Source organism: Argiope bruennichi, chromosome 4 (assembly GCF_947563725.1).
Source record: "Argiope bruennichi chromosome 4, qqArgBrue1.1, whole genome shotgun sequence".
Classification (NCBI taxonomy): domain Eukaryota; kingdom Metazoa; phylum Arthropoda; class Arachnida; order Araneae; family Araneidae; genus Argiope; species Argiope bruennichi.
Genome location: NC_079154.1, coordinates 2,387,296 through 2,410,517, shown reverse-complemented (window position 1 = coordinate 2,410,517; position 23,222 = coordinate 2,387,296). Strand labels below are relative to the sequence as shown.

Here is a 23,222-nt window from a genome sequence, read left to right as displayed (position 1 = left end):
ATTTTTACACTTAATTAAAGGAAGTTATTTTTTAGCTTCTTTTTTATTGAGATACTGACCTTTCTTTCATTCATAAAAGATATTTGCAAAAAAATTTTTCTCAGTTGTTGTTTTTTTTACTGACCTTTAAAAAATTGTCAATATTTGAATCTATATTTTTATGAGATTCTTGAGATTTATTTGCACTAAGATCTAATTTTGGAAAAAATACAATTAAATTTATTCTAGATTGTAGTATATAGATAGAAACACAGGCTGAGGTAGAATGCGGTGTCATTGTAAATTAAACAAATACATGTTCTCATCATGGAAGCTATTTAAAATGAATGTAGAAATTATATTCAAAAAGTTTTATAAAAGAAATTTTTTAGAAATCCAGCATGATAAATAAAATGGAATATTCAGTGCTTTCGCCAAAAACCGATTTTTTGCCCCTCCTTTGTATAGTCTCCTACCTAAAATAATTTTTATAAGAATTGCAACAACGAGAGGGAATTCAGATATATTTCGAAACTGAGGCGAATAAGCGAGCGCATACAACAAAAATTTAATATAATTCGGACACGACGAAATATAGAATGCTGAAAAGATACAATGATGTTTCTTAAGAAAGTTTGGGAAGATATTTTGTAAAGTTATGTACAAACTTAACTATTTTATGTAAGATTGAAAAATGAACGTGTGAAAAATGAGCGGCTTAAGCATTAGGTGTCCCATGTATTATGTATATGCTAAAAAACTATCAGACTTTAAAATACAAAGCGTTTTATTAAAAAACATTTAGATCTAGAATATGAACTACTCTATCTTCATTTTTAAGCACGTGTTCTTGTGGTTAAGTACTTGTTTCCCTCGAAGCTATTGCAAGCTAATATACCTCTAAAAAAATTATTTTTATCCCCTCAGTTGCATGCATTGGTTTTTCTTAACCACTTCGTATACAATGACGAGTCTGGATCGAATTACTAAATTTTTAATCTACAATTAAGTGAAAGTATCGAGTAATTTAAAATGCAAAAATCACTTGAAAACTCATCAGTGCCTCAAATGACTTTTTATTATTTTAGGAATTAAAATAATAATAATTGTCCTTAATAAGATGCAGGGGTGTTTGTGGGACCCCAAAAAATCCCCTGAAACTTTTACGGACTTACTTACCGGGGGGGGGGGAAATGAAAAATTACAATTATGAAGTATTGAATGACCTAATTATAAAAGTTCAATGAATTACTTTTTTTGCAAAATTAATAACCATAAATTTTCAAACATATAAACTACTACATTTTATGTAAATATTTTAAATTACCTGAATTAATTCTTTAAAAAAAATTATCTAATTTCTGCTGCTTTTTTTTTCTATTTTCTGATGTTTGTGGGCTTGTCTTTCTTTTGTGGTGAACTTCATAATTGCAGGAAGGTTGACTTTTATTTTCCTCATTTACAGTTGAAGAAATTTCCTCGAGAACTGCACATGCAGAGGTAGAAGCAGTTTGCTTTTCTGCTAATGTAGAAGGTTTTTCAGAGACTTTTATAGGTGACTCATCTGAAATACATGTTTTTAAGTCCTCTTGATATGTTTTCCAACTTCTGTTCATATTCAGTAAGAGATCTTTGTGAATTTCATCAGTCATTGGATTTTTTGAGCCATATTTTTCACATGAGGTTTCTTTAGAAGCCATTAAATCATATTTAATAGTCTGCACTGCATCTAGGGAATCAATCTTAAGAGAGGTTCTATAGTCAGTGACAAGTGTATCCATTAAGTTGAATGCACTTTCCACTAATGGGCCATGGAAGCAGCTAAGGCAGGCTTTGACCAATTTAGCCAATGTAGGATACTTATAATCATTTGTGAAATCATCTTTTAAATTACAAACTTTAGACCAATATTTATTAATTGTACACTTGACTTGATTTCCACTTTCATCAGATGTGTAGAGCATTTCTTTGGTGATATCAATATCACTCTGGTATAACCTTATTTCAGCTTCTACTTTTGACTTTTCATTATCACTAAAAATATGGGACATAAAAGATGATAATTTTTCAAAAGCTAATATTGTACTGGTTTTACCTCTTAGCTCTGGATCTAATGCTGTAAAACTAATTAGATATGAATTTTTAAGGGGTAATTTCTGTTTCATATGCTGTGCTGTATTAGTATAAGCTTTCATCAGAGAAATTTGGAATTCTTTTGCTATTGGATGATTTTTTGATATTTAACTATTTAATATTACTTTGCTAGGTAGATGGAATTCTGGATTTGTGACATCAACCTTTAATAAATCATTATAAGATGTGCACTCTATATTTTCTGGCTTCATAAAAAAAGAGAAAAATTTTGCCATCAATTTATAAATACTGGAATGTATTAAATGAAGCATTGGTTTTTTTGTTTCAAATAATTTAATATATGTGTTGAACTCTGGTAATACTGCTGAATATAATGCCATATGCAATAAAGTTTTGTTTTGCATAACAAATAACCCATTTAGTATTCTTTTTTTCCGAGCTAAAGCATCCTTTGTGAGTTGTTGGGAATGCAAGCAAAAATACACCCCTTCAACAATTTTTTTCTGAGCTGCAGAAATATTTCTTTTATTGTATACAGTTTCAACATAAGAAAAATAATCCCCTTTATCAGTTTTATCCAAGTAGCGAAAATAAAATGCAATAAGAGCATCCCACAGATCTTTGATTCTTTCTAAAACATATAAAATATACACCCACCTATGGTCTGGTCTCTTCAAGGACTTAAGTTTTTTAATGGCAAGGGATTCACAGATTTTGAAAAATTTTCTCTTTTACTGCAGCTTTTCATATCAAAATAGATGTCATCAAACAAATCTTCTAAGTATCTATCAAAACATGAAGCAAATTTTTTTGCACAGTTATTAGCTGTGTGACATGTGTCACCATCAATATCTAATAAGTGGGGTGCTTTGTTTGATCGTAGTCTGGTTTCAACACCCTTTTTTTTCCCACGCATGGTGTTACATGAGTCCATTAATACACTAATTAAGTTTGCCCATGGAATATTATTATCTTCAATAGTATTAACAACTGCTTTAAAAACAGCTTCTGAATTGCAAGATTCCATCTTTAGAGATGCAAAATGATGAACTACAACTTCATTTTGATTGTTGTCACAAAAATGCACCAATATTGCCAGTATACTTTCTTGAGCATTGCTAGTACTTTCATCCAAATTTAGAGAAAATGGAGTCTCCTTTAAAGTTTTAATGATATTTCCCTTAATAGTTTTTGCGAGCCCATATTTCATCTTATAACATGCAGTAGTCCTGGACATTTCCAACGAGTTTAGTGCCGTCTGATCGCGGCTCAACTGTTTGCAGTTCAATTAAATTGGGAGCTACATTGAAAGAAAGAGAATTCTCGGTGATAAACGAAGTTATTAATACCTCTTGGCGTGCTTTTCTTGTCACTATATCCAATGGCCGAGCATCAGTCATCAGTATTTTTTGAATTAGCATAATTACTTAAAGTCATTGAATGTCAAATGCACTTTGAATATTTTATGTGCGTCACAGTTTTAGAATGATTTGTGAAAGCCTTGTATCTTTCCCCACCATACTTCAGCAGTGAGTTACAAAAAACACAATATGCTTGTCCAGCAACATTTATTTTCTTGCACCATGTGCCGATGGTATACCCATTACCATCTCTCCGTTCAATCCAATTCCACCTAAATGCATTCCGGACACCTTCTTCTAATTGTATAATATCACTATTTATATCGAGAAATTTCATAGTGAAATTCTCTTGCGTACATAAATAAAAAAATATTTCAATAAACGAAACGAAAAATTTACACGTGCATCAATAAATGAAACGAAAATTTTACACAGCTGAGAATAAAAAGTTGCGAAGCGATCAATGACAAATATTTAATACGGCGAAAAATCCCCCTTCTCTACTTATTGGCGCCACGCCAGGAGAGATATGACCTTTGAACCCAGAGTCATGTGATCGCACATCTGTTCGAACGAAGTCTCTCCCTTTTTTTTCTGCCGCGCCTACTTGCCGAAAAGAATCCAGAAGAGAATGTCCGAGAACCGGGGGAATGAGTCATAACTCGCAATAAGGAAAGAACAAAAAAGAAGTTTTTTCCCCTTTTTCACGCATTATCACTGCCTTTGGAGAAAGAAAGGAAAAGTTTTCACCACACACACTGACCTTGCGTTTTCAGCTTTCAAATGTCAAGATATTAATATACCATATATGAATATTCTATGAATAAATATTTTAATCAAGACATTATCATTTTATCAAGATATCTTTATTTAAAGTCTATTAAAAATTTAGAAGCACCAGAAATTATATAGATTTTACTGTAAAAAGTATTTATTAAAAAAAGTAAAAGAAGTTTTTAAAAAATACTTTTTCTGATTACATAGTTATAATACTGAATGCAGAATCCGAAGAATTTAGGTAGTAATTTATTTAACAAATTTAGTACATACTTGGATAAGCTCTTAGCTTAGCTAAAAAGCTACCATAACATATATATTTATTTTTTGTCGTCATTTCAGTCGGTAATATTTCTTTAATAATTGTAGCCAGTAAATTAGATTGCATAAAAAAGATATTTTACTGTGAAATAATTTACTATAATAAAATTTACTTATTCCAGTAATTTATAATGAATTCACATAACCTGGTTACAGCAACCTAACTCTTCTTAGCATGCATAAAACACAAGAGTAGCGAGAGAAAAGCGTGTTTATTAAATTTAGTTTAACCATAAACTAAATTTTAATCAGAGAATTCTCAGTGAAGTAAAATAAAATAAATTTACCAATTCATCATCGAAGAAATAACAATTAGATAAAAAAAAGATTCATTTTATAATCTAAAATGATTCATTGAATTCCGAATTAGAGAGAACTATCGCCCTATTCATGTTTATAATGGCACTTGCCACGGACAAGCTCGCTGACGAAGTCAGCGATTTTAAGCCAAGGGAGCGTCTCTTGTTTTAGTAGCGCTAACTAGGGCCAAGAGTATGTCTTAGCTACTCACGCATCACAATCGCTTGTACAACCCCTTTTTAGAGGGGGGCACATTCACACATCTCGCAGGTAGAACAGATGAACAACCATGCCCGATCCGGAACTCGAACCCAGGACGCCCAGGTCACGGGGAAGACGCGCTACCCCTATGCGAGGAAGCCGGCCTTATATCTTGTGAAATATAAAAGTATTTTTCCCTAATAATTCCACTTGCAAATAATCGAAGTACTCGATAAAAATTTTTTTCTCATAACTTAAGATAACATCTTAGCCGAAAGACAAATATAAATAGGCAAAAATGTGACTTCTTACTCACTTGACACGTTGTCGGTTATTCTGCCAAAAGTAACGCAAATTATTAGACGAATGAACATTTACACAAGATGTCTGAAAATTAGCGAACTTCCATCGTATTCAGTTCATAGTCGGCAGAATGAGATAACTTATTCACCCTGTCGGATATACTGCCAAAAGTAATGCTAATTAGAAGCTTGATGAACGACATTCAATCAAAAGCCTGCAAATCTGTGAATTTAACTTCAACATCTATCAAATTTCATTCATAGTCAGGCGATCAAAAATCGTCCTCAAAATGCGGCATCTTATTGACCTGCCACCCTATTGATTATTTTACCAAACATAATCAAACCACTTTAACAACTACTTAATTGTTTACAATTAATTTTAAGATGGTTTTTAAATTTTCATATTCGAGAATGTGTGCTTTTTTGAAGTAGTGAAAAATTTTGCCGACGAAACTCTCAATCTTTCGCCGACGGGGGGGGGCAAGCGGTTGCCGACAGGGGGCAATTGCCCCCCTGCTAACGCCACCTCTGCGTTATCGTAATTTGGCGAAGAAGGGGGTTAAACTCCGGTTCAACCTTGAATTATTTTAACAAGAACACATTTAAGGCATGACTTCTTCAGTTTCGCTTTAGTCATACCATATATTGGTGACCTCTGTCTTTGAACTACAGTCTTGAAAATTCAACCGTTAGCAATATAGATGTCTAGAATTCTGTACAAGTGATCAGAAATTAAGGTACGTTCGTTAAAGTAATTTAAAATGTCTATAATGGAAGAAAAGTCACCAGTATTTAATCTCGATATTCCAAATGATGAAGTCAGTCAAGTTGCAACCAAGCCGCCAAATTTTTGGAGAAACAAGCCAAAACTGTGGTGTTTACAGCTTGAAGCACAGTTCGCAAACAGCGGTATTTCTCAAAATTCAACTAAATACAATATTGTCATCGCTGCTTTAGACGAAATTGTTTAAGATTTTGTGGTTGATATTTTGCCCGAGCCTCCTACAGATAATAAATATGAAACTTTAAAAACAGCTTTGTTAAACAGATTAACTGATACCGAGGAATTGAGATTAAAAAAAAACAACTCTTGACTGATATGGAACTTGGTGACAAACGGCCTTCCGATCTCTTAAGGAAAATGAAAAGCTTTCAGGAAATTCTATTTCGGATGAAGTTATTAGATCTTTGTGGCTACAAAGGCTTCCACAGCAAACCCAAGATATTTTATCAATAAGCAAAAATACTATTGATAATATTGCAGAGATGGCTGATAAAATTATTGCGGTTTACAGCACTTCTGAACTATACCAAGTAACGAAATTGGCTCATTGTCAAAATCAATTTCTTCAGTCGACCGGCTTAAATTAGAAGAATTACAAGCAAATATAGCTGTATTAACAAAAAAAAAAAAAAAAATGATGAATTATCTCGAAATACTAGAACACACAGCTAATCCAGAGAATATGGAAGACGACCTAGATGGAAATCCAGATCAAATCGATATAAATTTTGTTGGTACCACCATAAATTTGGAAGGAATGCTAAAAAATGCTTGAAACCATGTCAGTTTAAAACGGAAGATGCGGAAAACCAATAAGCCAATCGCTTGATGTAACAAATGTAAATCAATTCCGATTTCTGTCATCTTTATTCAATTCATCAACACATCCAAATTTTAACAATACTTTTCAAAATATTGTTTTTGCATGTTTTTCTGTGGAAAAATTATTTGAAGGTAATCTATCTATACTTATAATAAAGCTCAATGTGTGTGTGTGTGTGTGTGTGTGTGTGTGTGTGTGTGTTGGCGCTCTACAGGCCAGACCGTTCGACCACGGCCGGGAATGTGCACCTCGGGGTTATTTTTTCGAATTTTTAATTAAAATTTTATTTATTTAAAAAATAAGCGAAATTTTAGCGTGTTTCTGCTATAACTTCCTAAAATATTACCGCACAAAAAATTTTTTTACATCAAGTTAAAGATCTAAAATTTATCTTTTAAATGATACCAAAGTTTTAACCTTAAAATTAAATTTCTATTTTTAATGAATTTTTAAATAAATATTTTAACTATATTTTTCAACAATTTTTTTCGTACAAAATAAAAATAAAATTTAAGCTGCACGAGCACGTTTCGCATTCATGGGAAAAAATTAGCTTTTTTCAAAGTGTTGCCATCACATCGATTAAAGCTCCATTTAAAAATAAATTAAATCTTTTTGGAAATGAAATCTGCAAAAATATGATTTTCGTCACGTGTCTGTAGGAAATGAAACAAATATGAAACATTATTTTTTTCTAAAAAATAAATTCAAGAAAAATTATTTTATGATCTTTTACACTCTCTATATTATTAATCCAATAAATCAGTTTTATTTTAAGGCAAGTTTTGTTTAATATGAACAGGATATCTATTCAAATCAGGGCCAGACTGCTAATTTGTAAACCTTTAGTAATAGATACAGATCTGCTAAAATGGTCTAAATGGAAAATGATTATATTTTATGTAACTTGATCCAATAAATACTCTAATATATAACGAATTTTTGATTTTACATAAAGCTTCTGCTATGGAAATCACGTTTAACAAAATGTTTTTGAAACAGTAATATTTTAAATAAAGAATTAATTTCCAATCAACAAAATCAATCACTTAAACTGACTGATTTATAAAAATTTAAATATCACTATTCAAAAAAAAAAAAAAAAAAAAAAAAAAGGATAATTTTAGATTTTCCATCGATTGTCAATCAGCGCGCAGGTTTCTCAAGATTAATTGGCCTAAGATTATGAAAATGTTGAGTTTTTCTAAATTTTTAACATTCAAAACTTCACAAATAAGTCTTAGTTGATCGTTGAAAATAGAAACATTCATTCATTTATTTAAAATTTGGTGTGTCCAGAATATTTCTCAGAATATGATACCTTACTGCATAAAATTTAGACTTCATAATTTTTGAAATATATTTATAGGCCGGAACAAAATATTATTATTGATTTCATTTCAATCCTTTTGAAAGCAAAACTAAAAACTGAATTTTATGCTGAATCTGAGAAATTTTTGTTGAGTTATTCTTTGAGATATCACGCAAATTATGAAAAATATTTTGTAGTTCACATAAGACTTCAATACCGAACGATTCTGTTTGCAGTACTCATATTCAATAATAATAATAATAAATAAATAACAACAAAAATGATAAATAAAATAAAATGCTTGGTTTCATTAAAAAATATCTTTACATTAATTGCAATTTCAGCATTTCCACTTTAAATTAAAGTTGAAGTTTTACCGGAAATGACAACTAATTAGTAAAATATATATACAGTAAATTGAACGAAACGACCTAAACAACAGTATAAGTTTGGTATGACTATCAAAATTTGAAGATTAAAAATGTTTTGTTTGAGAAGCTATTAAGAGACAAGTTACTTAAAATATTTAATTGAAAATTGTAGCGAGCGGTAATACTGGTGAACCGGCTGGTCGCCAAAGGCGGCTAGTACTTATATAAAGCTCAATGTGTGTGTGTGTGTGTGTGTGTGTGTTGGCGCTCTATAGGCCAGACCGTTTGACCTATAGCTACCAAATTTGGTACATGTATACCTTAGAGGTCGGGAATGTGCACCTGGGTTCCCTTTTTTGAATTTTTAATTAGAATTTTAATTATTAATTAAAAACTAACTTTCCCGCCAAAAAATTTTCTATTTTCTCCACCGCCAAATGAGTAACTTCAGTTTTTTTTCCCCAACAGTAATGAGGTTAGAATTAACATTTTTCGGCCGATTATTTCAAACGATTCTGTTTATTTTCTTAATGTTTTATGCATTTAAAATTAAACATTGTTAATTAATCGATCTTTCAAATTCATTCTGAAGTACTTTTGAATTAAAATAACACAGAATAAAGGAAATTAAGACAGAATAAAGGAAATTAACACAGAATAAAGGAAATTAAAAATTTCTAATCTGCATTAAGTTACCGCCAACTTAAGTTACCCCAACCAAAATTCACGCATTTGCGTTACCGTAACTGGCGTTGAAAATTCAAGCATTCGCATTGTGTTCTGATTGTTGACAATATTATCAACGGATGATTCTTGATTTAAAATATTTTTAGGTTAGTTGCATGCTTTTGTAATTAAATTGTATTTATGTTAGTTATATAGGTCAAATCCTAGTATCCGTTACACGATTGGCGCAATTTTGAAAAATCCCGCCAACGCTTAAATGACTCGTTGGTGCTTGTCGCCAAACTGTTGCCAACGCCGAAATGACGTGTTTCCGAATAAATGTAGGTATAAGGTTGTAAAAAGTAATAGTAAATAACTACAGATTGCAAACTTTATCGCACTCCCAAATCTCGCCAAATCGTCCTCGTAACGGATACTAGGATTAATCCGTTATATATATTTTATATGTGCTTATAGTTTAAAGCGCATCGTTTTTTAAGTAGTTTTTTTAAACCTGTTTTCGACCGATTATTTTAAACAATTCTGTTTATTTTCTTAGTGTTTGATGCATTTAAATTTAAACATTGTTAATTAAGCGATCTGGTCATGATGAATCTTAGAAAATTTTGTTGACACATTCTAGAGATATGACATAAATTAAGAAAGATATTCTTTAGTGCCCATAAGGTTTAAACGGTCAGTGACTCTGTTTTCAGTAATCATATTATAAAAAAATGCTTTGTTTCAGTAAAAAATATTATTATATTCATTGAAGATTCATCCTTTCCACTTTATTTTAAAGTATAAATTCTACGGGAGCTAACAGAAACTTAGAGAGATACATATTACGTTATGACTGAAGGCCTTTATAATATTATGAGTGAATTATTATATGACTATCAAAATTTGAAGTTTTAAAATATTTTGATGAAGAATCTATTAAAGTAGGAATGGCGTCAAATAGTTAATTATTAAAATTTAAACGAACATTAAGATGGGCGACCCGACTGGTCGCCAAAGGTGGCTAGTAATACAATAAATAATAATCATAAGAATCCCACATACACTTTAAAAATAATATTAAAACAATACTGTCAAGCAACAGAAATGGAATTTTGTAATATTACACACAGGAAATCATTGGGGAAAAAAATGACATGAATAAATAAAAATAAATAAATAATAATGAAACGTACCTGCCCCATTCCACAGCGAGGTGCACAGGACATATCATATCGATGTCTTCATAGGTAGAAGGATGAAAAGCTTTGATGAGAGGCTCCAGGCTCATCTTTTCTAGCAAAATCTCTAAGCACCTGGGACACAGAGAGTAAAACTCATGCATCCAAAATCCTTCGCATTCATATTGTAAATAAAACTTATATAAAATCTTCAAACAGAAATGTTTATCTATACAAGAAATAAAGAAGAATATGTGTATCGGCATTATTAGAGAGGCTGTTAGACCGAGAGCTTCTGAATTTAACAATATATATTTTGGAAGGGGGGAACATTTACCTTACAGAAGTTGCTTTAAAATGCCAATTTAGTGAAAATGAAGCAACATTTTAGCATTCTTCCATGATAATTCTAGATATTATGATTGCCCAAAATAGATTTTTACTTCATTTTAAAATGTCAAACCTTTTTTCAATGACAGCAATTTAATTGTCATGCCAATTTTCCAAAATTTCAGCAATTATATATAATATATATAATCATAATTCTCAATAATAAATTTCATTGTTCAATTGAAATTCAAACCACTTTCGTTTCTTCTTTAAATAATGAATCATCTGATTTTTTTTTCTTTGCATCTCAAAAATGAAGGTAGGTGAATTTTATTTAATATCTGTATGATTTACATAAGGATTAAAAAAGTGTCGTTAAAGTACTGTAAAAGTAAGGTAGCATTGGTAACATTTTTTTAATAGCCACTTCAACAACATATAGAACTGGACTCCATTAGAATATTCATATACACAATGAATAGAATATATGCCAGACTATTAAAATAATACACTTTATATGTCTGCAAAAATTCAATGCTTGGAAATTTTTTCTTTGGGCAATCATAGACATCAAGTATAAATGATTTAATTGAAATATATAGGACCAATATTCAAGCTGAGCCAGCTGATCATCAAAGGCAGCTAGTGTGTGTGTATATATATATATATATATATATATATATATATATATATATATATATATATATATATATATATATATATATATATATATATATATATATATATATAAATTTGTAAATAAATATATAAGATAAGAAATTTATATTAAATATCATGATTTTAATATAAGTGAATAGTAAGGAGTGAAATAGTAAGTAAAGATATGATGATTTGAAAATTATATATATTTTTTTCAGTAAAATTTCAGAAAAACTAAACAATATTCCTCTTATAATTTTGTAACTGAGTTTAACAAATTATGGTATTTTAATAAATATCTGCAAACCTGAATTTGATTTCTATCAAAGCAATATTAAAATATTACCTTGATTTAACTGCAAATTAATTTACTTTTATTATGAAATGCTGGTTAATTTGGGCCTGATAAAGATAGGTGAACTCTTGACATCTGGCTGTTTCTTAACAAAAACAGATGCTTTAAAACCCTTTCATTACCTTGGACTCAAATAAGATTTGCTGCTTTTTAAAATTCAAAATCATTTGATGGATAGAACATTGAATCTTATATTTAAATATACTGAAAGTAAATCACAGGATCAAGACTTTTTTCAAGTAATGAAATTAAGGTAGTGCATGGATAGAACATTGAATCTTATATTTAAATATACTGAAAGTAAATCACAGACTTTTTTCAAGTAATGAAATTAAGGTAGTACTGATGCAAAACTGAAAAATAAATGCATTGCACCATTCTTTTTAATTTGTCTCCTACATTATTTATGTATATTTCACAGTAAATCTTCAGACGAAAAATTTAATGAATATTAATTCTATAAATTTTATTAGTTATTCTAGAATTAAAATTGACTTTTTTTTATTTATTAATGTTGGCAGCCCGATTTCTTAATGCAATTTTCAAAACAATTAACAGGATTTTTGAGAGGAAAAAAATGCATAATCTGCCATTTTTAAATATATACATTTTTTGCTTTGTTTTGACTTTATTTTTTAATTATAATTTATTATTTTCTAAAAATACACCAACATGTGTTTTTATGTTGCTTTTAGAAAAGTAGAAAAGAAAATTTGCAACATCTCTTAGATTTAGAATTCTAGAACCCTTTTTATATTTGCTTTTTAATCATTTGCACATGGCCTACAAATCTAAATTATTTTCTTGGTTGCTTTAGATAACCTTTTTTTCCCCACTGATGATAAAACATAGAAAGATACATAAAATAATTACTTCACTTACGCTTTATTATCACCTTGAACTGCCAAATGTAATGCTGTAGCATTATCTGATGTTTTCAAATCAGGGTCTGCACCATAATCGATGAGAATTTTAACACAATTTACAAAACCTCGCTGAGCAGCTATCATTAATGGAGTGGCCCAATCCTCAGCACCAATGTTCACCACATTTTCTTGATCTACATGAAATAAAATTGATCATATTTTCATTACTTTCACAAACTGAATTAAATATACTGGGTGATGCTCTTTAAAACACAAAACCTTATCCATTTTTTACTAAATTACATATTTAGTTCTTGAAAATATTATATAATCAAATCAATCTAAATCAATTATTAAAAAACATTTAGAACAACAATTTAATTTTCACAGGTCCAAATTTTTAAAAAACAATAATGATATAAATTTTGATTTTATAATTATATCCAGATCAGCCTTATACAATAAATTTCAAAAATTTACAAATTTATAGAAACTAAAGTAATATTAATTAAATGATATTTACATATATAATAGTGATATTATTTTGCATATATAATAATGGATAAATTCCTAGTGAAAGTATGCTTTCGTATTGTAACATCAGTATTTAGTATCCATAAATTATTATAAAACTTCTCTAATTACTGAATTGCTGGAACATCAGATTCTTTTATTCTGCAAAATTGATAAGAAACTAGGCAAATTCGCTTGTATGACAAAATAATGCTCATAATTGTAAGAAAAGAATTTTAATGAAACTAATATTTAAAAAAAAAGAGTTCTGAAAGAATCTCCTTAAATTACGTTTTCACAAGAAATAGTTAAATTGAGTTATTAAAATTAAATTGTGTCTGCGACACTCCCACTTTCTGAGTTTGAGCTTTAAAACTCAAAATTAAAGTCAGTAATTAAAGAATTAAGCTTTTAACAGTCTTGATTTCAAGCCTACGTCTTTTTTTTTTTTTCATACCAAGATTCTCTTTGTTACTTTCGTGACTTCACATACCATTTCATTTCGAATTTTAACTGTAAATATATCACTCTTGATATTCCAAGCAAGACCAAGGACAGGGACATTTGATAAGTTAGGAAAAGTCTTTTGAGACTCATCAGTTTTTTTTTAAGGCATCAAAAAAGTGATATAGCAAGTCAAGTAAATCAAATGTTCCTAATCAAATGTCTTGAGGAATGTATGAATTTTGTAAATAAAAATCATACTTCAAAATGCTTCTCATCTGTTTTGCTTCTAAAATGTTTCACATTACGAGTAAGATTTGAGAATGAATTATGCTATTTAAGGACGATTCCACTGCATTTCTTTTCACATAAATCCGGAAGATTTGAAATCTCCATTCCCGGTTTTTCATGCAAAAAAGTTATAATTTATTCTGTTTAACACATAAAATAACCAAGCGAGCAAGTTTTTAATTTTTGCTCATTTTATTGAAATCATTTTAATTTTTAAAAATCTTGGGAGAAAGAGCTCATTAGAATCTACTTTTCTTTTAAATACAAATGAATTTATTCTATGAATTTACACTCCTTGCCCAACTCCATGCCACATCCACTCTGATTATGGAAAAAGTAACAGGGAGAAACAATAGGATATAAGCAAAAAGAGATTATTACACATTTTGATTTAAATAATAATAATTGTATAATATAATCAGATATGTTACAAGATAATTGCATTACATTTTATAAGAAAGTTGTTATTCCGCATAATTGAAAAATAGTGACTATATTAAGTTTCACAGCTTGCAAAACTTTTCATTCAGTATTTAATTTGAAAAAGTTCTTGAAAAATTTTTGCATGTAAAAGAAAATTAAATATCAACAAAAATATATAAAAATATAAATATATTACAGTAAAATATAAAAAAGTATCCAAATATATAAAAAGACAATATATTTCCAAAAGAGAGAGAGGGAGAGAAATAGTTTGGATAAATATATTAATGACATTTTTTGGCTTCACACCAGTGATAAAAACATAGTTATTCTTGAAAATTGTTCATAGAATAGGAATTGTCCATTTCTCAAGGCAAAACAGACATGGATGTTGTGTTTCCTCCCACGCATTTTCCCAAAGAAAGACAATGCAGTAAGCAAATTACAATAGCATACAATAGAGGAGCTAATTAATAAAGCTAAGTCTTGTCACATGATACAAAGTCCCAAAAATGATACAAAGACAAGCAAAAATCAGGCCTTCTAGGAGAAATAATTTTCAATAGGTTAATTCTTAAAGAGGAGAAAATAGTAAATTTGAATAGCCTTTCAAGATGTTGATTTTATTTCTTCATACACTGATTTTCTGAAGAATGGAAGAGATTGTATACATGTAGAATTTGGGTGGATTGTTTGGACAAAGAATTTGGTTTATTAATTTCATAAGTTACTTTAGAACATTGTATAATAATTTCATATGGGAAATAAAAAGAAGGACTTAATTTTCTAGTATAGGGATGACAAAATTCTCTATAAACAAAATTTAATTTCTTTTTTTCTTTCACAATAAATGGATCATCATTTTCCTACTTTGTTATGAAAGCCTATCGTTCTTTGCAAAGCCAAATAACAAGCTCCATTAACATAATGACTCCATTAATAACAAGCTCCATTAACATAATTTGAAAAGGATGAGCATAACAACCACCCAAAATAATCCTTGCTTATACAACTTAGTTTTGTGGTAATGGGGTGACTGGGTGTAATTAAAAAAAAAATGAAAAGTATGAGCTGAAATTAAAATATGATATCTTTACAAAGTTTATAAGATCATCTTAACAATTTTTCAATCTTAAAAAGAAAATGTAATAGTAATTTTTTGAATCTAGAAGTAAATATAGCACTTCTATATGTTAATAATTTCTCAAGAATTAGAATTTGGATTGATTTAAAATATTGATATAAGTTCTAAAATTTAAATTTCTTTTATGCAAAAGTCTAAACATGCCTTGCTGCTATATGTATAAACAGCAATTATAGTAGCTAAAAACATCAAACAGTACATGCAAATAAATGCACCTAACAACACATGCTTTAGTCATGGGGGATATTTGTTGTAATAACAAAATTGTTTGTAGAAAACTACATTTTTTTTTTCAATCTTTTTTTGCCTTAGTAAATTGGCATATAGTACAATGTTTAACAAATTCGATAATATTGATGAGTAATCAAATTAAACATTTTTTGAACTTCAGGATGACCACATCATTCATGAGTTTGATTTAATACTTTAAGACTTAAGAAAAAGGGAACAACTATTTTACACAATTTTATTTTAATTACAATGATATCTTTCACTATCTGGCACTCAGGTCCACATAAAATATCCATTCTTCTTTGAGTTTTGATTTCACTGATATTAAGCAAATGAGCTTAATATTGAAAATGATGCCAAACTTGCTATCTGAATCACATTTCTACTTCAATTAATAGAACCCTTTTGAATTTCCAACATTTATTTGCCATTAATCTTTTGCATCTTTATTAATTTTGTTGCCATTGTTATCCATTATTCAGTGGGGTTCTTGGAAGGATTTAAAGTAAGAGTTGTCTGAAATTAGTAGATAAACCATCTGTTAATCCTATGTGTTGATAATTCTAATTGTTCCCCAAATTTAATTTTTTAATGAAAATAATATTATTAAGCAATGAAAACAGTAATAGTATTTTAAGAGTGAAATCAGCTTTACTTAAGATTTTTGGAACAGTATATTTTTATAATGAAGCAAGTGAATTTCAAGCTGATTTTTGACATCATTGTTTGTACACTCAGTTAGGGTACTCTTTAAAACAAATTGGAGATATTACAGAATTTCAAATTATTTTTTAGATATTATTGTTAACATATATATATATAAATTGAAAGACTGATTGTTTGAACTTTATACATTACGTCTGATAGATCAAAATGAAATTAAGTATAAATGTTCTTTGTCACTGAGAAAGATTGATTAATGGTAGTTTTAAAAAGTTTCTGCACCCCTTTAAAGGAAATGAATGAAAATAAAATGTTTTTATATTTTTCTGCCATAATTTTAGAACAAATCAGCACACAAAAATTTTTTTGACTTTATCTTGAAATTTAGAACATTAATTTTATAGTGATATCAATTTTAATATCTTACTATTTCCTGCTGACTTTGAATCAATATTTTCCAAAAAATTAAATTTAAATTTGTATCAATTCCATTTTTTTTATCAAGATGTAAAATTTATTTCCTAGTTTAATCACATAAATCATTCACAAACTTTTGCCAACACTAAATTGCTTCCTTCAGACATTTTCATTTTTGCTTTTATCACATAAAATAAAAACAAACAGTTTAATAAGCACATGCAATAATCTACACATAAACATTGTAGTTGGAAATTGTAGTGTAAAAATCTTTTTGGTATAATTTTGTCTTGTACATTAGTACTTTAAAAATCTTAATGCTCTCAGCTGGCCATCATAAACTTTTTCCTGTTGAATTTTCATCTTAAGTTCATTGACTAAAATTTTATTTCACTCCACAAATGTGTTAGCATTTATTGCATTATTATAAACTTTATTGCACTGTTTGATACTTTTTAAAATGTGCCAATAAACATTTCACTTCAGAATACATTTACTTTAGACGTAATTTCTGACTATAGATTTTGGATTTTTTTTTTTCGTTAACCACCACTACCATTATATTAGGACTCAAAATTAAAACATTGGATTTTGAGTATTTTATTATAGATTAAAGAAACTTTTTTTTTATCGCTAGGCCTAAAATAGTATGAACTAGAATGAAATAAAATAATTTGGATCAAATAAAAAATATTTTCATTAAAATAAGAATATAAATAACATTTTAGAAAGCATGCTTATTTATACGTTCATTGAGATTCCAAGAAATGCATATAGCAATATGCTTCAAGAATGTTATAGATTTGTACATGGCCTTATTTTAATTAAAAGTATTAATCCTTACAATCTGTGTCCATGTATCTTTGTATTGTTATTTTACAGGATAGACTATTTGACCTAGAGACACCAAATTTTTCAGTGATACACTTTTATACTTGAAAAGGTGCATTTCGGAAAAAATTTTTTGAAATGATAATTAATAAAAATTAAGCAAGATTTTGGCATTTTTCTGTGGCATTTTCAAAAAATATTATCCCATAAGGCTGATTTTTCTTCATTTTAATTTAGAATGTTAGTCTTTAATGATATTAATGCAACTGCAATGCAAATTTTTCTTGGCCTTTTTAATAATTTTCTAAAAATATATTTTTGCTAAATTTTCAACAATATATTTTATTGTTCCACTGAAATTCTAACCACTGACATTGTTTCATCAAATATATGTGTGATTTTTTTTCCACAGTTGAAAGCTATGTTTAACAACTATATAATTTGCATGATGAATAAGGAAATGAAGTGACAGTACTGTAAAAGTTAAAAGATACACAATACATTTGGATAATGATATATTTTTAATAATACTATGATGCCAAAGGATTTTACTGCAACACAAAGATTCATCAACATAATAAATGGAATAAGTGTTGAATTATTAAAATAACATATCTCTTAAGTGTAGCACAATTTGATGCTTAAAAATACTTTCCAAGGGAATTATGAATATCAAAGCTAAGCAAAGGAGATTTAATAGAAAATATATAAAAAGCAATATTCCTCAGGATTCTCATTCTTACTGAAGAAAAAAAAACTGAGTACTTTCATGAACATTTTTTAGAAAATTCAAGGACAACAAAATTCCATATTTTAGACACAAGAAATGGAAATATGAAATTTACATAAAATATTTTCACTACTAATGTTTAAATGCATGGTTACTTTCTTGCTCCTTTTAAATGCTCGAAGGAAAAGAACTAAGGACATTTGTTATGCTCATATTCACTTAATAAGCTAAAACTTGCAGCTCATAGCAGGTATCAAGATCGCAATGCGAGTGAACATGACACCCACCATTAGCCATACAAATCTAAAATTAAAGAATGCTAACTTCACAAATGCTTTCCCACTTTAATTGAAACAAGCTTCCTTAAAAAATTTTAATTTCATAAGAATATCTTAATCTTATTTTTAAATATGCTTGAAAGAATGAAGGGGGAAATGCAAGAGACAAATATAAATTAAAAAAATCTTTATTTACATTCAAACAAATGGATTGGAAACAGTATACCATTAAATTGTTTTACATTTTACACTAATTTGTTAAACCATTGATTTTACTATTTATTGAAAATTTCTGTTATGATTTGCCTTTTCAGCTAATTTATTTGCATATTTTAGCAGTATAAATTATCTTTTAAATTTTGGCCTATTTTTCTTTATATCACTTAGTTAATCTACAGCATGTTTCCTTCTCTTATGTATTTAACCATTTTAAAATTATAATCTTTGTTGATACATTTTTTCAACATAGTTATAGCGGACATTTTCCTGTACATTTTTGTGATTTGAAAATTCTCTACTCAATATATATATATATATATATTTCTTTTTTTAATACAGCTGGAACCAAATGTCGAGCATATATTTCTTTTTTAAGTTTTCAAATTTTAATATTTTAAAGAAAAATTTCCTTTCAACTAGGGTTTGGTCACAGTTGAAAGGAATTTAGGATTGTATCATCAGAAATCTTAATCACTTCCCACATTTTCTGATAAGTTTTTTGGACTTATCTATAATTTGACAAAAACTTGCCAAATCGATTTTTGGGCACTTTAAACTCCTTAAATTTTAATGAACTGGAAGTTACATCATTCAAAAAGTTGTTCAATTCTATTAAAATAGAATCACATTCTGTCCCTTGCAAGCCCTTGAAATGCACTAGAACAGAAATCTTTCATCTGATTATAGCAAGATTTGTTTTTGGCTATACTCCTCAGATCTAAATACCGGTACTTTTGGCAAGTATATAGTTAAGATAGAACTTATCAAAAATTTTATAAATGAAGATACATAAATCCTGACACTCACACTTCAAATCTATTAGCTGTTTCTCTGAAAAAATAGTTTTCTAATTGGTAAACAGTTAAAGCATTTTATCCCCCAAAGAATCGGTCTTAACTTTTCTAATATCAGTAAACAAATCTGCATTTGAAAAACTAAAGTGCTATTTACAGTTTTTCAAGAGCATCACTTTTCATGACAATGAAAGTTTTCAAACAACCATTAACTCTCTTTTCATATACTGTGTTAAAAATTGTAAAAATGTATAGTACATATAAAAGAAAGTAAAAAAAAAAAAAAAAAAAAAAAAAAAAATGATTACATAATTTTTGCCAATGATGAGAAAAACCTATATCTGACAGACAGGATTTTTGTTGCATTTAGTAACAAATTTAAATGATTTACACTTTGGAGTTAAAAATATGAACTTTTAAATATATTACAAATTTGTCATGTATCTTTCCATGCAGCTTGTCCCATCGTAGGAAAGACAGTTTTACAGATAGCTCTGATGGATGCTAGCTAAATGATCACCTGAGTTTGATAAACTTGGAAAGAAAATGGAAGATAACAGAATACACAGGAAATTTGGCGACAGGACCATTAGGACGCAAATTATGCCTATCCTTTTAAGTAGTTTCTGTACCCTGACATGGAAACTATAAAAAGCAAGGAGACCAAGTAGGAGTCAGCCAGTTGAATGGAGTTCAGGCGATTATCAGTCGAATATACAGTATCCAGATTTTGAGGTTGTATTGAGTCATCTACTGAATAACTAGTCATTTAATCAAGTCAGTAGTAAGTCAACAATCCAGTTCAGTTAAAGCGAGTTGACAATAGAAAATAGCAGACATTTGAGAGATGTGTTGTATGAAGTCTCTCATCCTGCAAAGTTCTTTCTGACTGCTTTGTGCTGTTAATGTTGTTTACTACCATTTTGTTGCCCATGTGGCTGCTGTTTATTGTAAGAGTTGTTATTGTCTACACTTAATTGTACTTTTTGTTGTCAGTATGTCTGTATTTTTGTACTGAATAAATTCATTCTTTATTGTTAAGACTGTTGAACTCTGTTCACGAAACTCGTTGAATTTATGGACTTTTGGGTTTTAAAAGGAATTTTCCATAACAATATAATAGTAAATCGTTCCTGATTTTGACTGCTCTTAAAACAGTAGCTAGATTCTCTAGACACTTGGCTCTCTGAAAATTTCCATTCTCTAAAAATCTGAAGTTTATCCTTTCATTTTGCTCATGAACTTTTAAATAAATAATATAGTTAGATAAATAACGGTTCAAACCTCCATACAGACTACATTTTTTCTTTCATTTGCTTTGTTTCAAGAAGTGATTGCATGTCCATCAAACATTACATTTGGATCAGCCAGTCTTTTAAATAGAAACCCAGAATGTATGGAAAATTTCTAAATACAAATGCATCTTTACCACGAGTTTTAAAAATAACTCTTGCCACACTTCAAGGATAATTTTAGTTCTACATCTAAGCATTGTGAAGACAAAATAAATGACAAAATAATATTATCCCCAGCTACTAAGCGCATTGATGATTCCTTCCTTGCACCCCACTTTCCCCTTCCTTCAAATTACACAGAGTGAAAAGGTTGATAACTATGCCATACCAAAGATCATTTCTATGGGTGGAATTAATACAAGGTAAAACCAATAATTCATACAAATTGTTATGGAAAATGTCTACATTAGGAAAAAAATATAACAGCCCTTTTATAGTTTTAAATTTTTAAGTTGGATCTTAAAAATAGGCCTCTAAGTTTGCATCTGAATTAGAGGGTGGAGGTGGTGAGATGGGAAAATCAGAATACCATTTTTTTTTTTAACATTTAAATAAAAGATTGTTAATCTGATCAGAAAATTTAAAATTAAAAGGCTATAAATATTAAAAGCTGTTCAAATGCTAAGACAGCTTAATAATATCAGGAATAAATTTTGTAATTCTATTTAAAAATATTAAACAGAAAAAAATGCCTAATAAAATTTTTTGATTGATATGTGCAATATTTTTCAAAAAACTCACCTTTGTTAGAAAAAACAGAGTAATTGTAAAAAGATTATAAGTACTTTTCTATCTATCCGAATTCACAGGCAAAAGAAAATATTGTTTTATGATTTGAGATAATATAAAAATGATTGATTGTCGAAAAGAAATTGATGAAGATAAAATTTAAAAAAAAGCAGTTTTATTTAGAGGCGAATAGTAATTGAAAAATGTTAAATAGTAATGCTTTTGAACATAATGGTTATCAGAAAAAGTATATTCAGGATAAGAATTGTTAATTTCAATTCTCAATTGTTTTTTTGTTTTGTTTTGTTTTTCTTCAGAAAATTGACAATTACAAGGTTTCTAAAATCATAACGAAGCGTTTTTAGAATAGGATGTAATAATCTTGTAGAATAATCTTTTTTGAAGGAAGATAAAAAAATTTCTCGATGATTGATATATAATAGAAAGCATATTTTATGATGAATTTCAGCACAAATAAATTGGGCACAGTCAATGGAATTTAACATCTGAAGTGTCTCTATCATCATACTGATAATATTACACCAATTTTTAAAATGTTTGTTTTCTATTTAAAAAAACAAACAAACAGGTAATGAGAATTTTAAAATGATTTCTTTATTTCTGCCATGATTTTAAAAAATCTTCCATTTTTAGATTATTTTTAAAGTTTCTTGTTAAATTTATGATTAGGCAGTGACATCGTAAGACAGAAAAGAGAAAAAGGAAAAGCATGAAAATATATTCAGAAGGGTATTTAGCTGAGACAGCATTCATTTTTGGTATTTTAGACTTTGAAGCATGAAAATGAAAATACCAGCACAATTTAAAAACTAAATTTAAGGTAAAGTTTGGATTTGATTAAAAAAATTTATTACTTTAAGAATACAGATAAATTGAATTTATCATGTATATGCATTTTTTTTTTTTTTTTTTTTTTTTTTTTTTTTTACCATTTGGAATGAGTGTAATAGAATTTTTTAAATTCAGCTTTGCATTGATCAAAATGCAATTAATTCCTTAAAAAAAAAAAAAAAAAAAAAAAAAAAAGAGTAATTTTTTTTAAATATTTAAATGATAAAGAATGCAATCTTTTTTCAAAAATTTAGATTTTTTTAAAATTTAGATTTTAATTCCCAGCTTCAAAAGCAAAATTAATTATATTTCTTTTAAAATAAATAATGAAAAATGCTACCCACTTCTTTCTTTGGCAACAGATAAAAGTTTTTTCAGGCAGCTTTCACAACCATGCTGTGCAGCAGTGAATATTGGTGTCATACCACATTCATCTTGAATATTAATAATGGCATTACTATTCAGCAATAGATGTAATATAGTAGGATCTTGTTTGGTTGCAGCTTCATGTAAAGGAGACCATTTGCTGCAATCAGTAGCATTTACATTTGCTCCAGCAGTTATGAGTTGTTCTACCACATATTTGTTTGCATTTCGAACAGCTATAAAAGGATTAAGAAATGTTTAGAAATTGCCTTTTTCAACACTATCACACATGCACACACAAATTATTCTAATAAAG

At 28.6% G+C, this 23,222-nt stretch overlaps 1 protein-coding gene across 1 annotated transcript in view; it reads right to left on the bottom strand.

The window, feature by feature from the left end:
• The window catches only part of LOC129966864 (ankyrin repeat and SOCS box protein 3-like), a 38,290-nt gene that overhangs the window by 9,592 nt on the left and 5,476 nt on the right, over positions 1–23,222 (bottom strand). Inside the window, exons 4-6 of the mRNA XM_056081465.1 lie at positions 22,885–23,142; positions 12,703–12,880; positions 10,491–10,610 (exon numbers count right to left, since the gene is read on the bottom strand). Of these exons, the coding sequence (XP_055937440.1) occupies positions 10,491–10,610; positions 12,703–12,880; positions 22,885–23,142 (556 nt within the window). The remainder of the gene's footprint in view (positions 1–10,490; positions 10,611–12,702; positions 12,881–22,884; positions 23,143–23,222) is intronic.